The sequence below is a fragment of the Pseudopipra pipra genome, chromosome 2 (assembly GCF_036250125.1).
Source record: "Pseudopipra pipra isolate bDixPip1 chromosome 2, bDixPip1.hap1, whole genome shotgun sequence".
Lineage (NCBI taxonomy): Eukaryota > Metazoa > Chordata > Aves > Passeriformes > Pipridae > Pseudopipra > Pseudopipra pipra.
This window is the reverse complement of record NC_087550.1, coordinates 104246506-104265998: the sequence shown is the minus strand read 5'-3', so window position 1 is coordinate 104265998 and position 19493 is coordinate 104246506. Positions and strand designations below refer to the sequence as shown.

General features: G+C 39.7%; 1 protein-coding gene across 2 annotated transcripts in view; it reads left to right on the top strand.

Annotated features, from left to right (window-relative positions):
- Positions 1-205: 205 nt before the first annotated feature.
- RPS6KA3 (ribosomal protein S6 kinase A3) overlaps positions 206-19493 on the top strand; it is a 76882-nt gene continuing 57594 nt past the window's right edge. Inside the window, exons 1-2 of one of the 2 annotated variants that reach the window (XM_064646758.1) lie at positions 206-437; positions 13318-13374. In XM_064646758.1, coding sequence (XP_064502828.1) covers positions 366-437; positions 13318-13374 — 129 coding nt within the window. In that variant the 5' untranslated portion in view covers positions 206-365. The remainder of the gene's footprint in view (positions 438-13317; positions 13375-19493) is intronic. The other variant, XM_064646756.1, reaches the window with a different exon arrangement.

The following is a 19493-nucleotide window of genomic DNA, read 5'->3' as shown; positions in this document are numbered from 1 at the left end:
CCCCCAGCCCGGGGGGGTTCCCGCAGCCCCCGGTGCAGCGGCGCTGGGTGCGAAGCCCTCAGGGCGCTCGGTGCGAGGAACCGCCTGGGCAGCGCTGCCGGGGCGCACGCGCGGGCGGGCGGCCGCCATGTCGTGAGCGGAAGCCGGCGCGGGCCGGGGAGGGCGGGTGTAGCGCGGCCCCGCCCGGCGGCGGGGAGGGCGCGGGGGAGGGACGGGCGCACCGCGGCGGCCGCGGCAGCAGCAGTCGCCGTAGGAGCCGCCGCCGGAGCCAGCCGGGCTGTCCCGAGCGCTCACCGCCTGCCTCGCCGCCCCCGCCGGGGAGCGGGAACGCGGAGCGCGGAGGCTGCGGGAGCCAGGCGGGGAAGATGCCCCTGGCGCAGCTGCCAGACCCGTGGCAGAAGATGGCTGTGGAGAGCACGGCCGAGAGCAGCACCGAGGTACGGGGGGGTGCTGTGGGGAAAGTTGTGAGGAGGAGACGGGACCGGCGCTCCCGCTGCCGCCGCTGCCGCTCAGGGCAGGGGCAGAGTTTCCTCCCGGGGGTTTCGGGGCCGGTGCTGGGGGCAGCGGCCCGGCGGGGGCACCGGGCGGGCGGCGGGGGGCGAGCGCCGGCCCCTGCGCGCCGCTTCCTCCGCGGGGCACTGACTCACGGCCGGCACCGGCCGGGGCTCGGGGCGTGTTTCCCGGGACCGGGCTGCTCCCGGCGCGCTCCCTCCCCTTCCGCCCCATTTCCCTGGAGGGAGTTAACCTGCTTCCCCGGCGGCCGCCGGCCCGGGCGCTTTTGTTCCAGTGCGGTGTCTGATTACTGTCACGGCGAGTTTCCCTTCCCGGAGCGGCCCCGCCGGCGCGGCCCGGGGTGGGCAGGAGGGCCGGGCCTGCCCCCCGCCGTGTGCCCGGTGCCCCCCGCCGTATGCCCGGTGCCCCCCGCCGTGTGCCCGGTGCCCCCCGCCGTGTGCCCGGTGCCCCCCGCCGTGTGCCCGGTGCCCCCCGCCGTGTGCCCGGTGCCCCCCGCCGTGTGCCCGGTGCCCCCCGCCGTGTGCCCCGTACCCCCCGCCCTGTGCCCGGTGCCCCCCGGCTGTGCCGCCGCTCTCCCTGCGGCGGCCAAGGGCCGTGCCCGCCCGGTGCCGCTGCCCCCTTATCTCGGCAGGATGGGGTTTGCCGGCAATTTCGCAAGCGTTTGGGAAACCGCAGGGACGTTTCGCACGGGTGAAGCTTTGTGCTGGGCGGCGTTGCTGGGAACATCCCCGAGGTGCCGCGCAGTGTGGGTTTCCCGCTGTCGGTAGCGGGGCGTTCGCGTGGTGCGCCTGCCCTTGTTAGGCAGGACGCGTGTCAGCTTTCCTAGGCTGGGATAATGAGAGCGGCTGGAAATTAAAAGTCACCTGCGTCCGAGGCCATAGAACGCTTCAGTTATGTTAATTTTTCCTCTACTACTGTGTTGGTGTGGATCTGTGTAAACGCTACACCTACAGTCAGTCGTGCTTGCTCCGTGAGTTCCTAGTAGCCCACAATGCGTCTGCTAGTTTGCGACCAGACTCCTGTTTGGAAAGAAAAAGCTTCTTCTGACAGTGCAGCTTCTACCTGAATCGGCTCCAGCTGATACGCAGCCAGACTGCTTCAAGTGATGCTGATCTTGAACGGTGTGGACTCAGGCCAGCTCACGATAATTAGTCGCAAGGTTAGGACTTGTTCCTTAGTGAGAAAGAGAGACCAATGCAGAGTTTCTGCAGTATCGGTATTTGTCCTTTTGATGTTTGTCTTGTCATCCTTCTGTTTGAAGGGACTTATCTCTGGGGATCAGAAGAACCTGCAGTTCAGATCTGACAGGCAGATATGTTTTTCAAATTCTTGCCAGTTACTGTAGTTACTTTTAAATTCTTGCTAGTTTTCACTGATTTCTGAAGTGGTAATCTTGGATGGTTGTTTTTAAATGGGGAGTAACTGCAATAGTCCTGTGATGCTTGAGGGTGAGGCAGAAGGTGTTATGAGAGATCACTTAAATTAATCGCTTAGAGAAAAGATCTTAACTGTTGCTTTAGTCTTCCATGCTCACTGCATGCAGTTTGTGTAACTTCAGGAACAGTATATGTGCCAGATAGGTAGCAAAATAGAGTACATTATTTGAAATGTGTGTATGTGCATGATTATACTTTGTTACTTGTTTTAGCGTATTTGAGACATGATTTATTTTTAAACTGCTTTCATAAACCTCTTGAAACAAGTGTATTTTGCCTGTTCCTAAAAATAATAGTTAAACATATTGACATGCATCTACAGTAGTGTATCACCAAAGAATTTCTAGGACTACTAACAAAACATGAAACAGCAATGAGCTGACAGGTTTGCACTCTAAGGCCCTAGTCTAAAATAAACACTCAGTTCTTGAAAAGACCAGACTGTACCTGTAAAAGCTTCTTAGATGACACTCAAGAGGAAAAAGTTAGACAAGTTGCTTATCTGAAATGAGTCTTCAGGAAAAGAAGTTTTAATAAAAATAGATAAGTTGAAGTCAAATATATAAACAAACTACCTAAATATATCACTTGAATTTTTTATTTGCATGAATTGTGTTTATGTGTAGCATAGCAATATCCTAATTACAGACCCTATGCTGCAAGAATGTCCTTGAGCAAAAATATTTCTTACATTCACTTGGAAACTCATTGTGACTTCAGTTATAGTTTGGTACTAATAAGGTCTTTAGCTGTAACACTGAGTAAAGAGTTTCTGCTAATGTCTCAGATTTGCTGACACGGTTCTTGTAGGACTGTATTATCCACATAGAATTACAAATTATCGAGCTTTAAAACTCAACTCAGACACTTTTCTTGTCTTAACAACTCATGGAGTTTTTAATTTGATTACTTTTTTATTTATTTCCCAGGGCAGTCCTGTATTTATTGTGGTACCACCAAGGAGGTGATATTCTGTGACGTGTGAGCAAATTTAGGAGGAGGACTGGAATACCTTTTAAATTGCTTTACTTTGGAAGTGTAGTTAACCACAAACAGCTGCTGTAACTTAGGTGTGCAGGACAGCAGATCCATAGAACGTCGTCTTTCTTAAGAAATAATGCAAACAATTTTCTTTTAGATAAAATATGGCTTTATAGTTTTCAGAGATCATTTGCAGGACATCTGTTTCTAAAGGTGTAAATAAGTCAGTGATCCACATGGCATCTCTGACAGCTTTTTCAATGTGTAAAGTTGTTACACTGTTTTTAAAATATTTTGTCTATGTAATGTGTGGTTTCGGGTTTAAAGCTTCCTGTTTTAAATCACAGCACCTTTAAAGCTGTGGAATGATGCTGTCTCTTATAGACTCAGGATCTACTCAAGATTCATAACAAGCTTAGGGGTTTTCTTTCATGGTGAGAATATGCCTGTTATTTCAAGTCATTTGCTTTCAACCAAATTAAGTATTGATGATTTGAGTTTGTATTTGAATGCCTGATAAGTAGCCTGATCCTTTGATCTGTATGTACTCCCAGCTATGCATATTAATGTCAGCTGGAATAGGATGAATACAGTTATGGCAGCCAAATTTTGGACACCAGTATGTAGAAAGAGCTGGCCATCATAAGGAGATGCCATTTGCTAGACTTTCTTGGAAGCGTTTGTGACAGCTATCTTTAGGAGTTTTAATTTGGGTGCTCTAAATTGGCTGTGGAGAAAGTTCATTTTTTTCCACTGCTCTTGACAGGATTTGTGGTCACCTGTTTAGGTGTCTAAATAGATGGTATGAATCTCCCTTCACAATTTTATATTCTGTATCCACAGTTATTTGAACATGAGATGAGGCAGCAGCATATAATAGTCGTACTGATGCTTTAAAGAAACTGATATAATTTAAATTTTGCTTTGTAATTTCATTTTGATGTCAGTGTGACATTCTCTATGTCAGTATATACCTCTGGCCTGGAATCTGAAATTCGTCTGATGTCTTGCCACCTGTAGCCATGAGCCTGGGGCTGTGATTGTCTCTTCACATTCTGTACTGGTCTGTGTAATCAGTGCAGTACTTGTGTTCCACAGGAACAAAGGCTATATTTACATTTGCTATAGCCAACACAGGTAAATAATCCAAAGCCAAAGTGGAATCACCTAAATGGACTGGTCTCTGTGGATTTTGAAGACTATTAGTTGTCTCTCCATTATAGGCAGAATTATCTGCAGCACTTGGCTATCACCTCTCCTACATACCTGCTGTCAGTACAGTGTATTCTGAAGTCTGTTTCTCACTGATTTATGGGGTGACATTTTCTAACACGGGGTTAAAAATGGGAATTGGAAATTTAATTCTCATCTAAGTAATATACTCTGTATTCTACAAACTGCTGTGATAGATAACAGATGTTATATATATGTAAATACTTCTGAGAAAAATATCATCTGCATGAAAAGTGTTTAGGGGTGTGTGTGGGTTTTCTTCAGCTGTTTCATATCCTTATAGGTACCATTTTACCTGCTCTGTGTTTTGGTTAACACAATCCTACTCCATGACATAGTACTGATGTCCTGTAGCCAGCTGGGTGGGGTAGGAGCAGGCAGATGCTTTGCTCTGTTGAGTTCAGTACCTTCATGCACTGTTGTGTGCACTCTGCAGCTCATGGTTTCCTTGTGAAGGTGTTGGGTTTGACTTTTGCTAGTTCTATTAGTTTTCTTATGACATGGGCAGTTCTTATCTTGTTATTATTTTGTTTGTTGTAGCGCAGGCAATATTTCTTGCCCCGGCTGGGACATCCAATACAAAATAGATGTAAGGAGACTGAAGTTTAAAGGCTTGTCTGTTGTGTTTGAATTGATTGTGATCTGTCACATTAACTGGAGTTGTTTGTCATTTGAAATGCTTGACTTAGAGTCACAATGATACATAGACTGAGGTGGGCGTTTAATTATTTCTGCACATCAAAAATATTAGCTTTGTGTTGACTGATCTTGGCAGTTGGCAGATCTACCAGCTTTGAGAACTCATTCAAGAAACTGGTTTGGGGTTGTGTTTTTTCTATGGTGTTTGGTTGGGGGTGGTGTTTTGGTTTTTTGTTTTGTTTTTCCCCAAATACAATAGCCATATTCCAATAAGGAAACTTCTAAGCAGTTTTTCAGGCAAGAATAAAATCTTGTAATTATTTTTTTCGGTCTTGGTGACTTTCAAATGGGGAATAATTTAATCAGCAAAACTGGGTAAGTTAGAATCTCTTCAGGGAATTTTTAAGTTTAGACAAACTACTACACTTGGTGTTCTATATGCTTGCATACGTGATACTGTGCTACTTATTCTTTCCTTATTCCCTGAAATAAGATTAAATGCCTCACCCAAATAGAGAGGAGAAAAAATCCTGTGTAACAGATGGGAAAATGAGGCTCAACAGCTTAGTGACCCCACCTAGCATCATTCATGGAGTATCTTCTAGAACTGGGAGATGAACTCTGATTTCCAGGACCTACTCCAGTGACTCGACCACAAAGTTACTGAGAGCTGATTCTTATCAGTAAGAGTTACCATATGTTGTCTTTGATGCAAGGAACCCCCTGTGGTATGCTTAATGCTCCACTTAACTCTTTTCAGAGGAAATGTGTTGCCATTTTTTTTTAATTATTAATTAATACATTTATTGAGTGGAGCCATTCAATTGTATATAAGTGAGTATGTATCTTATAAATACATTATTATTGTCTAGGTCTTTTTCCTGACACAGTTTCTACAGTTCCATTAAATTAAAATAAATGTTAAAAGAAAATTCAAATCATTTAGTTTCAAGCAATTATATGTTGAATTAGGTATATCCAGAATATGTGAAGAAATGGTATTTTATTGTGATATTAAATTTCAAACAATACATAGCTTTGAAAAATAAATACATTTTTTCCTGCAGACTCAAAAGTCGTGGTTTCAGGATGTAAGAGACCATGATGAATATTGTTTGTATTATTTCTTACATAACATGTTTGCCAAAATTAGTTACTGCTAGAACTTAGACTTATATGTGAAACAATGCTTTTAACTTAACAGGGAGTCTTTCTCCTCTGGTCTTCCTGCAGCTGACTTTTGTTGTATAGAAAACTCGGAAGTCCGGAATTTTAGGAAATAGTGAAGTTGTTCCGTAGCTTATTCTCTCTTCTTAGCAGAATGTATTGAATTAATAAATGATAAAATAAGTGTGAAAGAGTAATGCTTTAGTTGACTTCAGTATTAAATTTCAACCTTTGTAATCTATTGTGCAAAGAGGTTCTGAGAAACCAACTCATGTCTGAAAAGCTGTGTCTGCCGCATGAGGAATTGTGGCACAGCCTGGCTGTGCCCGTTGGCTGCCCCAGCCTGCAGAGGAAGGGCCTGGCACATCCTCCCCTCTGTGTGCCCCCATCCCTTTGGCAGGAGCCCAGGGCTTTCAGTGGGCCTGGGACTGCAGGAGGCAGGGAAGGCACCTGCCTTCTCATGCAAATACAGCCTTGGTAATAGGTGTGTGTACACTCGGTGCTGGAGTCACTCTTAAGATAATGCGTGTGAGCAGAGAAGGAATTCTTTTATTTTTATATGTGCAGCAATGGTTGGATATATTGAAGTGAGTGATTTCTAGGTGTATATTTCTTCCTCTTTGGAGCAGATGAACAGAGAGTAGGTGATGTGGGGTTTTTTGCTTTTGTTTTACTAAGGTTGATGAATTGACATGTTAAGTGTAATAATTTACCACCTATCTGCTCGTACAGGTAGGAAACTAAGTGAGACTTTCACTTCCTTGTCTTTTTTTTTTTTCCTCTTTTCCTGAACACATGTGATTGGGAGCTGGTTTTAGGTAAGGAAGTGGTTGGCTAGGACAAAGATTTTATGATAGTATATGTCCAGCATCTTGGGTAAGTCGTGGCACTTGTGTGACTTAAGGATGAGTTAATTCAGAGAGTTAAACTGACTGAGAGCTGCAAACTTTTTTAGTTTTCTTCTTCTGACCTGACTTGGCACAGTGCTGGACAAGTGCCAGTGCCAAGGAAAGCATTGCAGTGCAGGAAAGGGAACTGCTTTTCTGTATTGTTAAACTATACTCTTGAGTCATGTTAGATGATAAGAAGGTGGTAAAGTAGATAGGATTTACGAAATCACATAGTTAAAGTTACCCAAGTATCCTGACTTAAGGAAGTTTGTACCTAAATGATCTGCATGCTAATGGCTTTTATCTGAGGTTGATTGTCTATGGAGAGGCAAGTTTCAACATCCTGTTTTTTCTTTTAATACTCAGCAAAGGAAGAAGTCAGTCACCTTAGTCAATAAAGTTCAGAATAAATTTTATGGACATCATAGAACCTGAAGTAACGAGGTTTTATGTAAAAGAAATACTTGCAGTAATTTGATGTTTCATAGCATCAAAGACTCATTTTTTTAGGTTTTTGATTCTTAAAAAAAATTGTGTTTTTAATTTTGCATGTGCTATTTCTAACAGTATATGCAAAACGTATTGAATATATGCTATGAGAGAACAGCTAAAGAAGTCTAAGATGATAGCTCACTTCTGCTATTTACATCTAGTCAATTTTAATCAGGTCAGGATTTAGGTAAGTGCTTTGGATCTGTGTGGCTTCACAGCTCAGGAGTTAGAGCACAAGTCATTAATTCAGATCCTATTAAAGCCTTATATTTTATTTAAGTACTGGAATAGATTGTGAAAACTCCTGAAGATTTAAGAAGGGCTTAGACATAAACATCTTGTGAGCAACATTATAGAAATAGCTGATCATGCCTTGGTGCATAGAGTGGGTGACCTCCTAAGGCTTTCTCAGTCTATTTTCAACCATCTTTTTGCGGACCTACAAATTTTTTCTCAGGGTAGCTCATTACTGCTTAGAATAGCAAGTTTGAGCGTGTACAGTTTGAAAGATTTTTACAGAATGTAGTTCCACACAGTGCCTTGTGTTGTGAACAGCAAGTTTGTTAAGAATGTTTCAGTGGGAATACTGCAGCTTTGAAACAAGCCAGAAGCATTGTTATAGCTTTCCTCTGTTCAAGGACCTCACGGCTCTTGAGCTTTGTTTGTCAGTTGAGAGTCCCTTGAAAACACCAGAGAGTAAGTGCTCAGATCTATATATGCCCACTGTTTAATGACTAAGTAGTAAATAATACTGGGAGTTTGTGTGTTTAAATCTTATAACCATGCTTAGAAGTTGTTGGGTAAGTCTGGAAGTTTTGGTAGCTGAAAACTAGGAGTTACCTGAGAGTAACTTCATCGCCTGTGTTACTCATTGATTGACATGTTGGAACTTCTAGTAACAATTTTTACATGGTCTGATTCGGACATCTTGCGTGTTGTTTTTTTTTTTAATTTGTGCATTCAAAGCATTATCGTGCACTAACAGGCAGTTATAATTCTTGATGTATCCAATTGTTAAGCCTGAGAATATAACACTTTTAAAATTATGTCTTAATTTGGTTTTATGGCTCTGCTAAAGGGCACCAATTACAAGGAAAAGTAAATAGTTACACAGTATACTGAACTCTGTTAGTAGTATAAGAACTGGTTACTAATTTATATGCTCAAGACCAATATGTGCAATTAGGTAACGTTGAGTTTAAGAGCTGACGAATTATTCCAAAAGCCAAAACTGGTATCATTTTCATAAGGGGTTTTAAAAAGCTGACAAATATAGTTGGGTAAAAAAGTTAAAATTTTTGGCAGAAAGAATATTTAAACATCCCATAATAGTCTAGCAATAGTCTAAATGCAAAGGAGAGACATTTTTGGGGTGGAAAAAGATACTTGGTGGTGTCTAATATCAAAGAAAGTTTGGGGACAAACATGTCCTTCAAAAAAAAATTCCTTTTAGACTGTAGAAAAGAACATAAAGTTTAGCAAGGTAAGTCCAAATTAGTGGAACTTCGATTTGTGAACAGAATGTAAGAATGGAGATACTAAACTGAATCTAAAAACTTCAAGTGGATACTATCTATAATATTATTGATGAAAATAATGGTAAAATAGGAAAAGTTAGTACTATGGGAAACATAATTATTTGCCCACTTAATATTTCAATTAATACGGTTTAGATACTTGTAAAAAAACACTGTGTAATTGGAGTGATGGGTGCCTGATATTATTATTAAATAGAGATATCCTGTCCCAGATTGATAAGTTCAAACTGTATTTGTGATTCTAGATGGTGCATTTCATATACAAAATTACTCATGGGGGTCTGGTACTAATTCAAAGAATAGATGGGAAAAGCATTAGGTTTATTGTGCAGATGCCCAAGATAGTATAGTTTTGCAGGACTTTTGAGATAAATTACATCTCTTGCAGTAAATGTTGTAATTTTTTTTTTTTAATTATGTATCCAAGTGACATCATGACTTGCAGATCAATATATAGGTGTAGTGTGTAAAGTGCAGGATATTCACTGCTTCACAGGATGTGGTGAATTGATTGTGGGTGGGATGTGGGCTACATTTTCTGATGTACTTCTTTCTTAAGAAGGATTTGGTACAATTGTATTTTCTGAGTACCAATACCTTAACGTATGCCCCTACTTCCTACCTCATGGTCCCTGCAGTGCAGGTTTTTATGGCAGCACATTACCGGTCAAGAAGTGAAACAATATGAATCTCAAAAAGCTTTCTTTAAAATGTCTTTCTTCTGGGAAAATTGAGTACTTGATTATATCCTAAGAGTTCTGTGGGTTTAAACCTGTAATTTTTCATTGCTAGTAATACTGATGGTTTACTTTCACATCAGAGGTTCTGTCAATTCGTATGGGGGACATTCATGTACCAGCTGCCTGATGCAGATTCCCTGATGTTTGTCTGCTTTCTGCCTGGTTAGAGAACCTGTAGGATCTGTTTGTGTTCCTGTCCACATGCATTCAAGAAAACTGTTGGAACCCAACTGTGTTTTAAGTATTGATTTCTACTAATTTAGTGAAATATAGCAACAGGTTTAAAAGCTTTGGGGAGCCAAATTTGTAGCTAACTTAACATGAAAAATGTTTCTGGAAAACAGAATAGAAAGTGGAATTGGAGTGGATTGGAAGAGCATTTCGTAGGTTGCCTTTCTAAGGGATGTGCACCCTCCTTTCATTGACATAAATTCATTTTCTGTGGACCTTTTCTGTTATTTTTCTTATACTTGTGCTGTCATCTGAAATATGTTTTACTTTTGGAACCAGGGTACTGGAAATAGCCAGATCTTTGATTCATTCTTGCTTAGTGTCCTGCTATTGGAGGAATGCAGCTGAAAAGTAATCAGGATCTAGAGTCTCTGTCTTTTGAGTTAGACTAATCTGAGAATGTGAAAGATATATTCAACCCTCTCTTATTCTGAATTCATCAGACTGTTATATCTGCTTCCAATCTGTTATGTCATCGAGACATGCCCTTGGTTGTAGTTAAATACTAGAGGGAGTCTACGCCCAGCAAAACGAAATGTGTTTCATTTGCTCACCTCTTAAGCATGCTGCTGACCTCCTCACTCCACAGTGGTTTAAATATCTCTGATAGGAACCTTTTGGCTTTGCATTTTAACTCATAAGAAAGACAGTATGCTTTGTAGACTTTCTGAATACACAGCTGCTTTCCATTTAATGGTATCACATACTGGCAAACCATAAATCATATATACATATTCTTCTTTTCATGGCTCCAATTGCTCTGAGAAAAACTGGTTCTACCATCCAGTGATTCCCTTAGCATAATCATTGCTTGGGTAGACCTATTTAAAAAGATCTTGCTAATCCAGTGATCTGGCTCAGACATGATTGCATGGCACACATGCTGATTTCTTGAGTTTGTTCCTAGTTCCAGTGAGTGTGTTTCGAATGCATTGCTTGAATTCAACTGAAAAGTTACTGAAAGCAGTGCAGGGTTAAACAGGAAATGAGATTGTGCAAAACCGTTCGTTTTGCAGAAGTTTGCTGTGGTTTTTCTGGTTTACTGTTGAAAAAGTCAGTGAGGTTGAAAATTAGAGCCTTTTTAAAAACAGAGGTTGATCTCGCCTTTTTGTCTTTGAAGGGATTGTCTCAAGTTTCTGATATGGGTTTCACTTTCAACTAGTTTCAGTTCTCTTAAAATAGTACACGTGAAAGCTTAAAGCTTACTGTGTGGTAAATTCTTACTTAACCTGTAGTTATTGTATGTTATTATTCAGCAGAATGATTGTCGTAGCAGGAATCACTATTTCTAAATATTTGCCTGTGCAGTCAGTTTAGAGCACATGGTTTTGATACACAAATTGCCCTATTTTAGGCCCCAGAGTTTAGCCATCAGTAGTTGTTAGAACATTATAGACTCCTCCTTTCCAGCTGAAGTCAATTGTCTTATTTGTTGTACTGGTTTTCTCAGGTTTTTTTTTTCTGATTGACAAGATACTTGGGAAACTTTCTTGTAACATGAACAGACTGTAGAGATGTGTAGCTAAAATACAAATGATAATTTAAATATATGACATAGATTTGAGAAGAGGGAAAGTATGTGACTTGTGGCCTTGATGATAATGATAAATGTACAGACAATATGCTTCCCTGTAAAAAAAAAATTATTTAAGCACTCATTTCTGTTACTTAGCTAAACTGGTACTTTTCTGATCATCTATTTGATAATTTCAACTTTTTATGTATCTTAAGGAAAGATAGTACAATATTCACTGTCTGTACATAAGTAAAAGATGCTATAGCAAGGCGAATGTGGGCTTTTTGGAGCATCGTCTTATGAAATGACCCTGAGCTGTACAACTAGAAGGTTGTACTGACTGCCCTTAACTGAGGCAGCTTTTAAAGCTTATATTCGTCGCTGTACTAAGCTGTGAAACTGGTTTCTTGTCCTCTGTCATGGAAGGATGACTTCTAGAGTAGACTGGAGTCATGCCAGAAGGCTCTAGTATCTTCCTGAAGCCAAGATTAGAAAATAGCACTGCTACCATGTGTCAAATCTCTGCACTGGAAAGACAGTCAGAAGACCAATCATCTTCCTCTCCCCAGCCCCTAAACAAAACAAACAAAAAAACAACAGCAAAAAACACGAAGAAACACCACCCTAAAGACCCCTCAATGCACCTGTGTCGTATTTCAGAAATCCTTCATTCTTTTAATTTAGCTTTATCCAGCTGCATCTTCTAGCAAAAAAAAATGCTCAGGAGAAAACCTGTTAGAGAGCAGGTAATCCTCTTATGGCACACCCAGTGTGCTTGCAATATCTGAAAATTAGAATTCATAAGTGGTTAGTATTTAATCTGTCACATATAAAAGACTCTCCTCCAGCCATATGCGAGCTAGAAGACTATATTAATCAGAAGTCATTATGGAAGAATGCTAGGATTCCGAACAAGAAGTCTGAAAAACTTAGCAGTGGGAAGGAAGGTGTAGAATGAAGCGAAAATATCTAGACATGTATGTAACTCTTAAGTGAATTAAGTTTTGAAAAAATAGATTAATTAGATTTTGTGTTCTCTAATGCACAAATAAACTTAAATTCTGCCTCCAGTGGTAATGGAGAAGGTAACCATTTGTGACAGTTTTTCATTTGTTTCTAAATTCTTACTGAATTGCTGTTAAACTTTTGGAGCAAACTAAGACTTAATGTCCCAGGTGATACCCCATACCATAACTTATGAAATAGTCCCTTTTGCTTACATCTTGCTAATACTCATGTTTGTTGTGTAAGCAAAGTCATTCGAAGTCTTTCAGGGAAAAATACCTCTGAGAGATTCTCCGAGTATAGTATCACTGTCAAGAAAAAGAAAGCACTTGTTGACTCACAAGGTTTTTAAGACTTTTTAAAACTTTATGGCTAAATTTCAAATTCAAAAACCTATTTCTGTATGACTTGTTAGAATGGTCCTGAGGAAAGTACAGAAAATAGTAAATGCTGGCTAATAAAACTAGCATTGCATTCATTATTTTTCTAAGGCTATACTATAGTTATAAATTTTCTTGAAGGTAAAGACTGACTTGCCAAGGTCTCGCTTTTAGAAAGAACCTGTTTATCTATTTTTTGTTGAGGCTTTTTACTGTTTAATCTTCATCAGGTTTAACTGGTTTGCAGAAGTTGTAGTAATGGAAAGTAATGTCCAGCTACGTAGTAGCGAGGCTTCAAATGCTAGGTTGTTTTATATATTTCTTACTGTGACTTCATCCAGTTTGATTATTCATAAGGATAAAGGCAAGAGTGGTATTGTATGCCAGCAATGTGCAGTTTTTCATGTTTACTTTCAATTACCTGTTTTTAGACAATATTAAGAAGAAAGCACTTGATCCTGTACAGCAGCATGCTGTGATAGCACGTCTGCAATATATTTATTTCTGTACTTGTATTCAACATTTCTTGTAACTTGCTGTGTCTTGTTTTTTACAGAATGGACAGCAAATTGTGGATGAACCTATGGGAGAAGATGATATCAACCCACAAACTGTGAGTAAAGCGTGCTTGTAATAAAGATAGGTAGCACACTATTGGGTTACACTGACATCACTTAATTTACAGGCAGTTTGCCACTAATGTTTTGTTGTTTAGCTTTACTGGACATGGAGTGCAATCTAGAATCCTAATATTTTTGAGAGAGGTTCTTTCTCCCTGACTCTCATCTGGTTTGGTATCCTACTGTTTGTTCTAAAAGCTCATACCTCATATTCCTTTCTGCCTTCAGCTTGCAATAGTCTTTCAGGGGAAGGTCAAGGGTGAGGAAGAACTGTGAAAGTGTAGTTTCCATTGCACTTGTTACTGAGAGGCATTAGTTGAAAGAATTCTTAACCTAGCCTTCTTGAAAATAGAGACTGCTGCTAAAGAGAAGATCAATGAACCTTCCTGACTGTGATAATTTTTTAAAGTGCATTATCTCCTTGTCAAACTTGCAGTTTACAAAATTTCATAATGTGAAGATCCCACTGAGTTCAGTTTTCTTGTTGCGATGACTGTGACTTTTGTCAAACATGAAGTTTGCCTGTAGTTTTGTGTTAGAGAGTACTGGCTGTCTTAAATCTGGTGATAAATGGCCTCACCAATAAAACACCGTTTTTGGAGCTCTGTATTTGGTTGGAGTTCAGGGTTTGTATGCTGGTATTGCATCTTGGTTCCTCCTCATAGCACCAAGGCACTGCTGTCTTTAACAAAAGGTGAAGAAACAAGGCAAGTGCTGACATGACTGAAGTAGTGCAGTGTTAAAGAGTAAGAAAGGAACAGTATTTGTGTGTTTAGAAGGCAACACTGGGAGAAGATAATTTGTTCTAATATAGTGTAGACTGCAGTCCTGGAAAAGACGATGGTGAGGCAGGCTGTGCACCTGCAGCCCACTGGAGGATTACAGTGGAGAAGATATCCACCCTGCAGGCTGTGTAGGACTCCACACTGGAGCAGGGGGATGTGCCCTGAAGGAAGCTCCAGCCTGTGGAGAGCCCACTCTGGAGGAGGCTACTGGCAGGAGCTGCAGCCTATGGAGAGGAGCACGTTTTCTGGAAGGAAGTGCAGCCTGTAGGGGACTCATGCTGGAGCAGTCCATTCCTGAAGAGCTGGACTCCGTGGAAAAGGACCCATGCTGGAGCAGTGCTCGAACAACTGTAGCTCATCAGAAGGACCCTGGAGAGGGGAAAACTGAGGAAGAAGCAGTGCAGTGTTACAAACTGACAGCAATTCCCATTCCACCTGCTCTAGAGGCAGAAGGGTGGAGAATAAAGGAGCGAAGTTCAGCCTGAAAAGAAGGTGGAAAGGTGTTTTCAGCTTTTTCTTTGTTTCTCACTATCCTACTCTAATTAGCAATGAATTAAATAAATTTTACCAAAGTTGGGACTGTTTTGCCCCTGATAGTGATGGTGAGTGATGTCCCTGTTCTTATCTCGATTCGTGAGCTTTTCTTCACCTTATTTTTTCCACATGTCTTATTGAGAAGGGGAAGTGAGAGAGTGGCTAACTGGGTGTCTGGCAGCCAGCCAAGGTTAACCCCTCACAGCTATGAAACTTCTCTCTCAATATATGATAACTGCAGTATTACTTACAAGTATTTTCCTGTATTGCCTTCGGACATTTCCAAACTGCTAATTCTTTTGGTGAGCAACTGATTTTAACACAGTGTGACCAGCACAAAATTAAAACATTTTTCTAATACCCTTTCTGTCATGCTTGAGCTACTTGGTTAAGATTGTTTTACCTTTTTAATGCCTCAGACCAGTATTTTAAGAACATATTTTGTGTTTATTTCTAGGCTGTGCTGAGTAAAAGATTACCAATAATGGTGAAAAATAATCTAGCGTCTTTTAAACAAGAAGTTACTCCAGCTGCTCAGTCACCTATAGCTGGAAGCTAAACCTGTGCTGTCAGTCAGCTGATAAAATACTATTTCAGCTGGGCTGTGATATTCTGGGAGTGCGCAACATAAAAGCTTAATTTTAAAATACCACTGAAGCTCATTTAAGTTCTTCTGTTTAACTTTGCACTGAAATGAACTTAGAGCACTTACAAGGTTGCTGATAATTTATGGAATTTCTCAGCTGTAAATGAGGGCAGGCCTAGGGTGTATTAGCATATGAGGTAAGAGGACAAAATATTTTGGTGGGTCTGTAAAGGATGCAAGCTCAGAATAGAGAGTTGCCATAGTCCTGTGGAGATAGAAGAGGTGAAAACTTGAAATCTGCATCCTTTTTCTGTGCAAACCAGATAAGAAATTTAAATAAATATTAAAGCCTAACACAGTTCTAACTACATAGGTACACTCTCTAGTATTCTGTTTATCAGAAGATAAATTTTGTTTCATTACAGCCCTGTTCTTTTGGTCAAAAGTGGAGTTAATTGACATGAGAGCCTGAGTTGCATAGGTTTAATTCAAATTTGTGGTTTGTTTTAAGAAAACCAGGACCTGTAACAATATGTGTTTCTGAGGAATCCGAGATGCTGTATGATTCAAAGTCCTTCTCTTAGAAGGGGTATCATTCAGTAGTAGTCTGGTTTTATTACAGCAAGTATACTGGTTATATCTGACTTTATAGCTTGTCAACATTTTTTATCTAATATATCTCATAAATGATCTGTGACCAGCAGGAAATAAGTGTAAGAACAGCTGGCTGAAGCTTGAGCTAATGTGAAAGCTTAAGTGAACATTACTGAAAGAGAGGAAGCTATTTAAAGCTTTCTATTTGCTACCTTTCTCACTCTTGTGCTACCTGCCATTGCTTTCTGTATCTCTGTGTCCATAGAGATTGAGTAAATTAACTGAGCAAATCAATTGTTTTGAGCTGTTACAGTCATGCTACATGCTTTATTACTAGTTAAAGCTAACCAGAAACTGCAGCTACTCCAGCAAGTAGCTTCTTATTTCGTATGTATGTGAAGAGCATATCATGTGTGTGCTGTTCTTTGTTATGTTCTTTATCTGAATTCAATTTAGCTGACAGGACACTTGGTACAACCTGTGTATTGCACTCTATTAGCTTAAGCATAATTATCAAGCATACAAAAAAATATTAGGTTCCAAAAATTTGTGAAAAGCTTTTTTTCAACAAGGCTTTGTCAGTTGCAGAAAAGCTCGGGTGTATTTGTTTTTGGTAACCTGCAGGGACTAAAGATTACTTTTTTACAGTACAGGCAGGAGTAGAACCTATTCAGGCTGAAACTTGCAATGAACCTCTCTTCAATGGAGGTAGTAGGGTAATATTATTACACTTAACTTGTTGTATGCTTTGGTAAAACTTTAAACAAAACCCCACTTTTAAATAAGCAGAATTATAGCATATGTAGAATTAACTAGAACTAAATCATAATGCAGCATATTAAAATATTCTGATCTGGGTGATTAAAAAACTAAGTCTCAGTAGCTGTCATCTTCTTACTAAAAATATATAACTAAGGTAACAGTGACTCTAATCAGTGGGTAGTCAAAAGGTAGTGCAAGAAAGGCTTGCAAAGAAAAGTCAGTAGTTAAAGAGGTCTTTTTCATTTATTGTTCTATAGTAGAATTTAAATAAAACATCTATTTGCAGTCAGGGGAGATGAAAATTAAGACCTTTGTCTTGCCAATCAGTATTTTAATAGAAGAGTTTATAAGGTAAGTGTGATCTCAGAAAAGGCTTCAAGATACATTGGTAGAATAATCTGAAGCATGTGACAATATAGTTTCTTTACTGAAGTACTGAATTTGATCAGTCAATTGTATGTAGTAATAATGTTGAGATTCTGTATTTTATGTGCACAAATACTGTACAATTTACTGTGAATCTATAAAACACTGGTCAGTGGGGGGGAGAGAAGAGATGTTGAAATAAGAGGAGGGAGATTGTTCACCGATTACAGCCATGGGCAAAACAGGCACCATCACTCAAGCAGTAATATCAAACCAGAGTAATCTGGGGTAATCTCATTTATTGTATCACCATCCATTAAAATAATGAAAGATAAAAATGTTATAATGAAGTAATTCAGAAAAAAAGCATAATCAAACTGACAAATTTTTAAACTTGAAAACATTTGACAGAGGCTTTAACTGATGTTTAGTTTCACCTCAGTTTTAAATACTACAGCATTGTACTAGTAAGAACTTTTAGTTTCAGAAACTTTGCTTGCATTTTGGCAAGTTGAAGCACTGCTTCAGGACTGCTCTAAACTTCTGTTGGATATTCCTGTTTGGATGCTCAGTAGCAATTTCCAGTTTCAAGAATAGTCATGTGTGTTAACAATTACTATTTCTGATGATTGGTTTTGATCATCATTACTCTTGCTGGTATAACCTTTACATTTCAATTTTCTGTGCATGTTTTGTCAATTTTTTGATGTAAATTCTTGGCTTCATGGTAGAGGCTCTAAGACATAGCTAGAATTTCTTAAACACTAGGGAAATGTTTGGATTCACAAATGTTCATAGCCCACTAAGTTCCGGATGTCTCATTTTTACAGATTGATACTTAATTTTAGCTGAAACAGCTGCTTGTGTAGCTTATCAGTAGTAAAACAGTGACAGCTTAATATTTTTGCAGTTTTACTGAAAGATGAGGTATACAGTCGAGTTATCCTTTCATATTGCTTAACCATTCTTGAATGTTTAATTATTGCCTATTTAATGGAAATCAGACCAAGGAAGCTTTTGTTACAGCATAGTAGTGCAATTGTTTGAAACAATAATATTACATAACTCAGTATAACATCATATTCCCTGTTATGAAGTAAATTGTAATTTCTGTTGAAGCCAGCTGATAACCTGGCCATCTAATGAGAGTGTCCACTGTGTAATGGAGTGAAGGAAACAGTCTGGTTTACAAATACTAATCTTGGACTTCAAGGTGTTCCATAATTCTTACATTCCTTTTAGTGCATTTTACTAAATATACTTAAATATATATGCATGACTATTTAATTCTATTTTACAATCAAATAACTTGATTCTTGAACAAATAAGTTTCCCCAGCAAAGCATTTGTAAAACTTAAGTCCAGTTATTCCCTTCTCAATGCCCAGATTTTGCTTTGTAAAAGGCAGAATGCCTTTTTTTCTGTAATATAACGAAATTGGAAGTTCATTATCTTCCCAAGCACTGTACTCTGCTGCAACTTGGATGAATTTTGTTAGCAGCTTAATGACATGCTTGCATCTTACCTCTAAGAATGGACTCAGAGGTCCTTGTGCAAGAAGTTACAGCATCTTTGTAAACAGTGCAGGGCATTAGGTCTGAGATGTTAACTCTTAGATATCAAACCCATATAAAGAAGGCAAGCCCTGGCATACTTTTTTCCCCCAAGATGTCATCAGGTGTTGAGGAAAGGCTACAGCAAAACTTTCATTGATGTGTTCTTATGGATTTTTTGAGTGGCTTATTTTGCAGTCATTGTCTTAGGTGCAGGGTTCTTTCTGGAACTTGCTCAGAAAATTGAATAATTTGAGAGTAAGCAACATTCAAAGTCAAACTGCTTAGTTGTTACGTGGAGAGAAAACAGATGGTAGCCCTGCAAAGCCTGTAAACTAACAGATGGAAGCTGCCACACCCCCTGATTAATGGAATATTGCTGCTTTGGCTATACAAACATTTCTTATGAAGAAAAGTATATTATTCAGCTTCTGAAAACTCAAAAAATTAGCTCTCTCTTCCTCCACTGTTGACCTTCATGAAACAAGGGCTTTTCATTCCTTATGTGTGCTCCCTCTTTGTTTTTTTCCAGATAATTGAAAGCAATCTTTACTACAGAGCCTTACTTGTCTAACAGCATAAAGACTTACTTTGCATTATTACACTTCTCAAACTGAGGGTGTAGGAAATTATCAGTCTGCCTAATGGACTCGACCTAGATTAAATGTTTCAACATTTTCTGGTTATGTGTAGAAGTGAGCATCACACCATTGTGTGCACATTTTATTCAATAAAACCCATATATTCCCACATGTTCTTTACAGCTTTGAGAGTTCCTCCAGCATGTTTCAGTCTTCTTGCTCTCTGTACTGTCTGCGAGCCCCATTCTCTTGAATGTCTAGATGGCAAGTCTGATGACATTTTGTCTTAATTTTTGTAAATTCAGAGCAAATTTAAATGAGGGGAAGATGAGAGATGAACTCACTTTATAT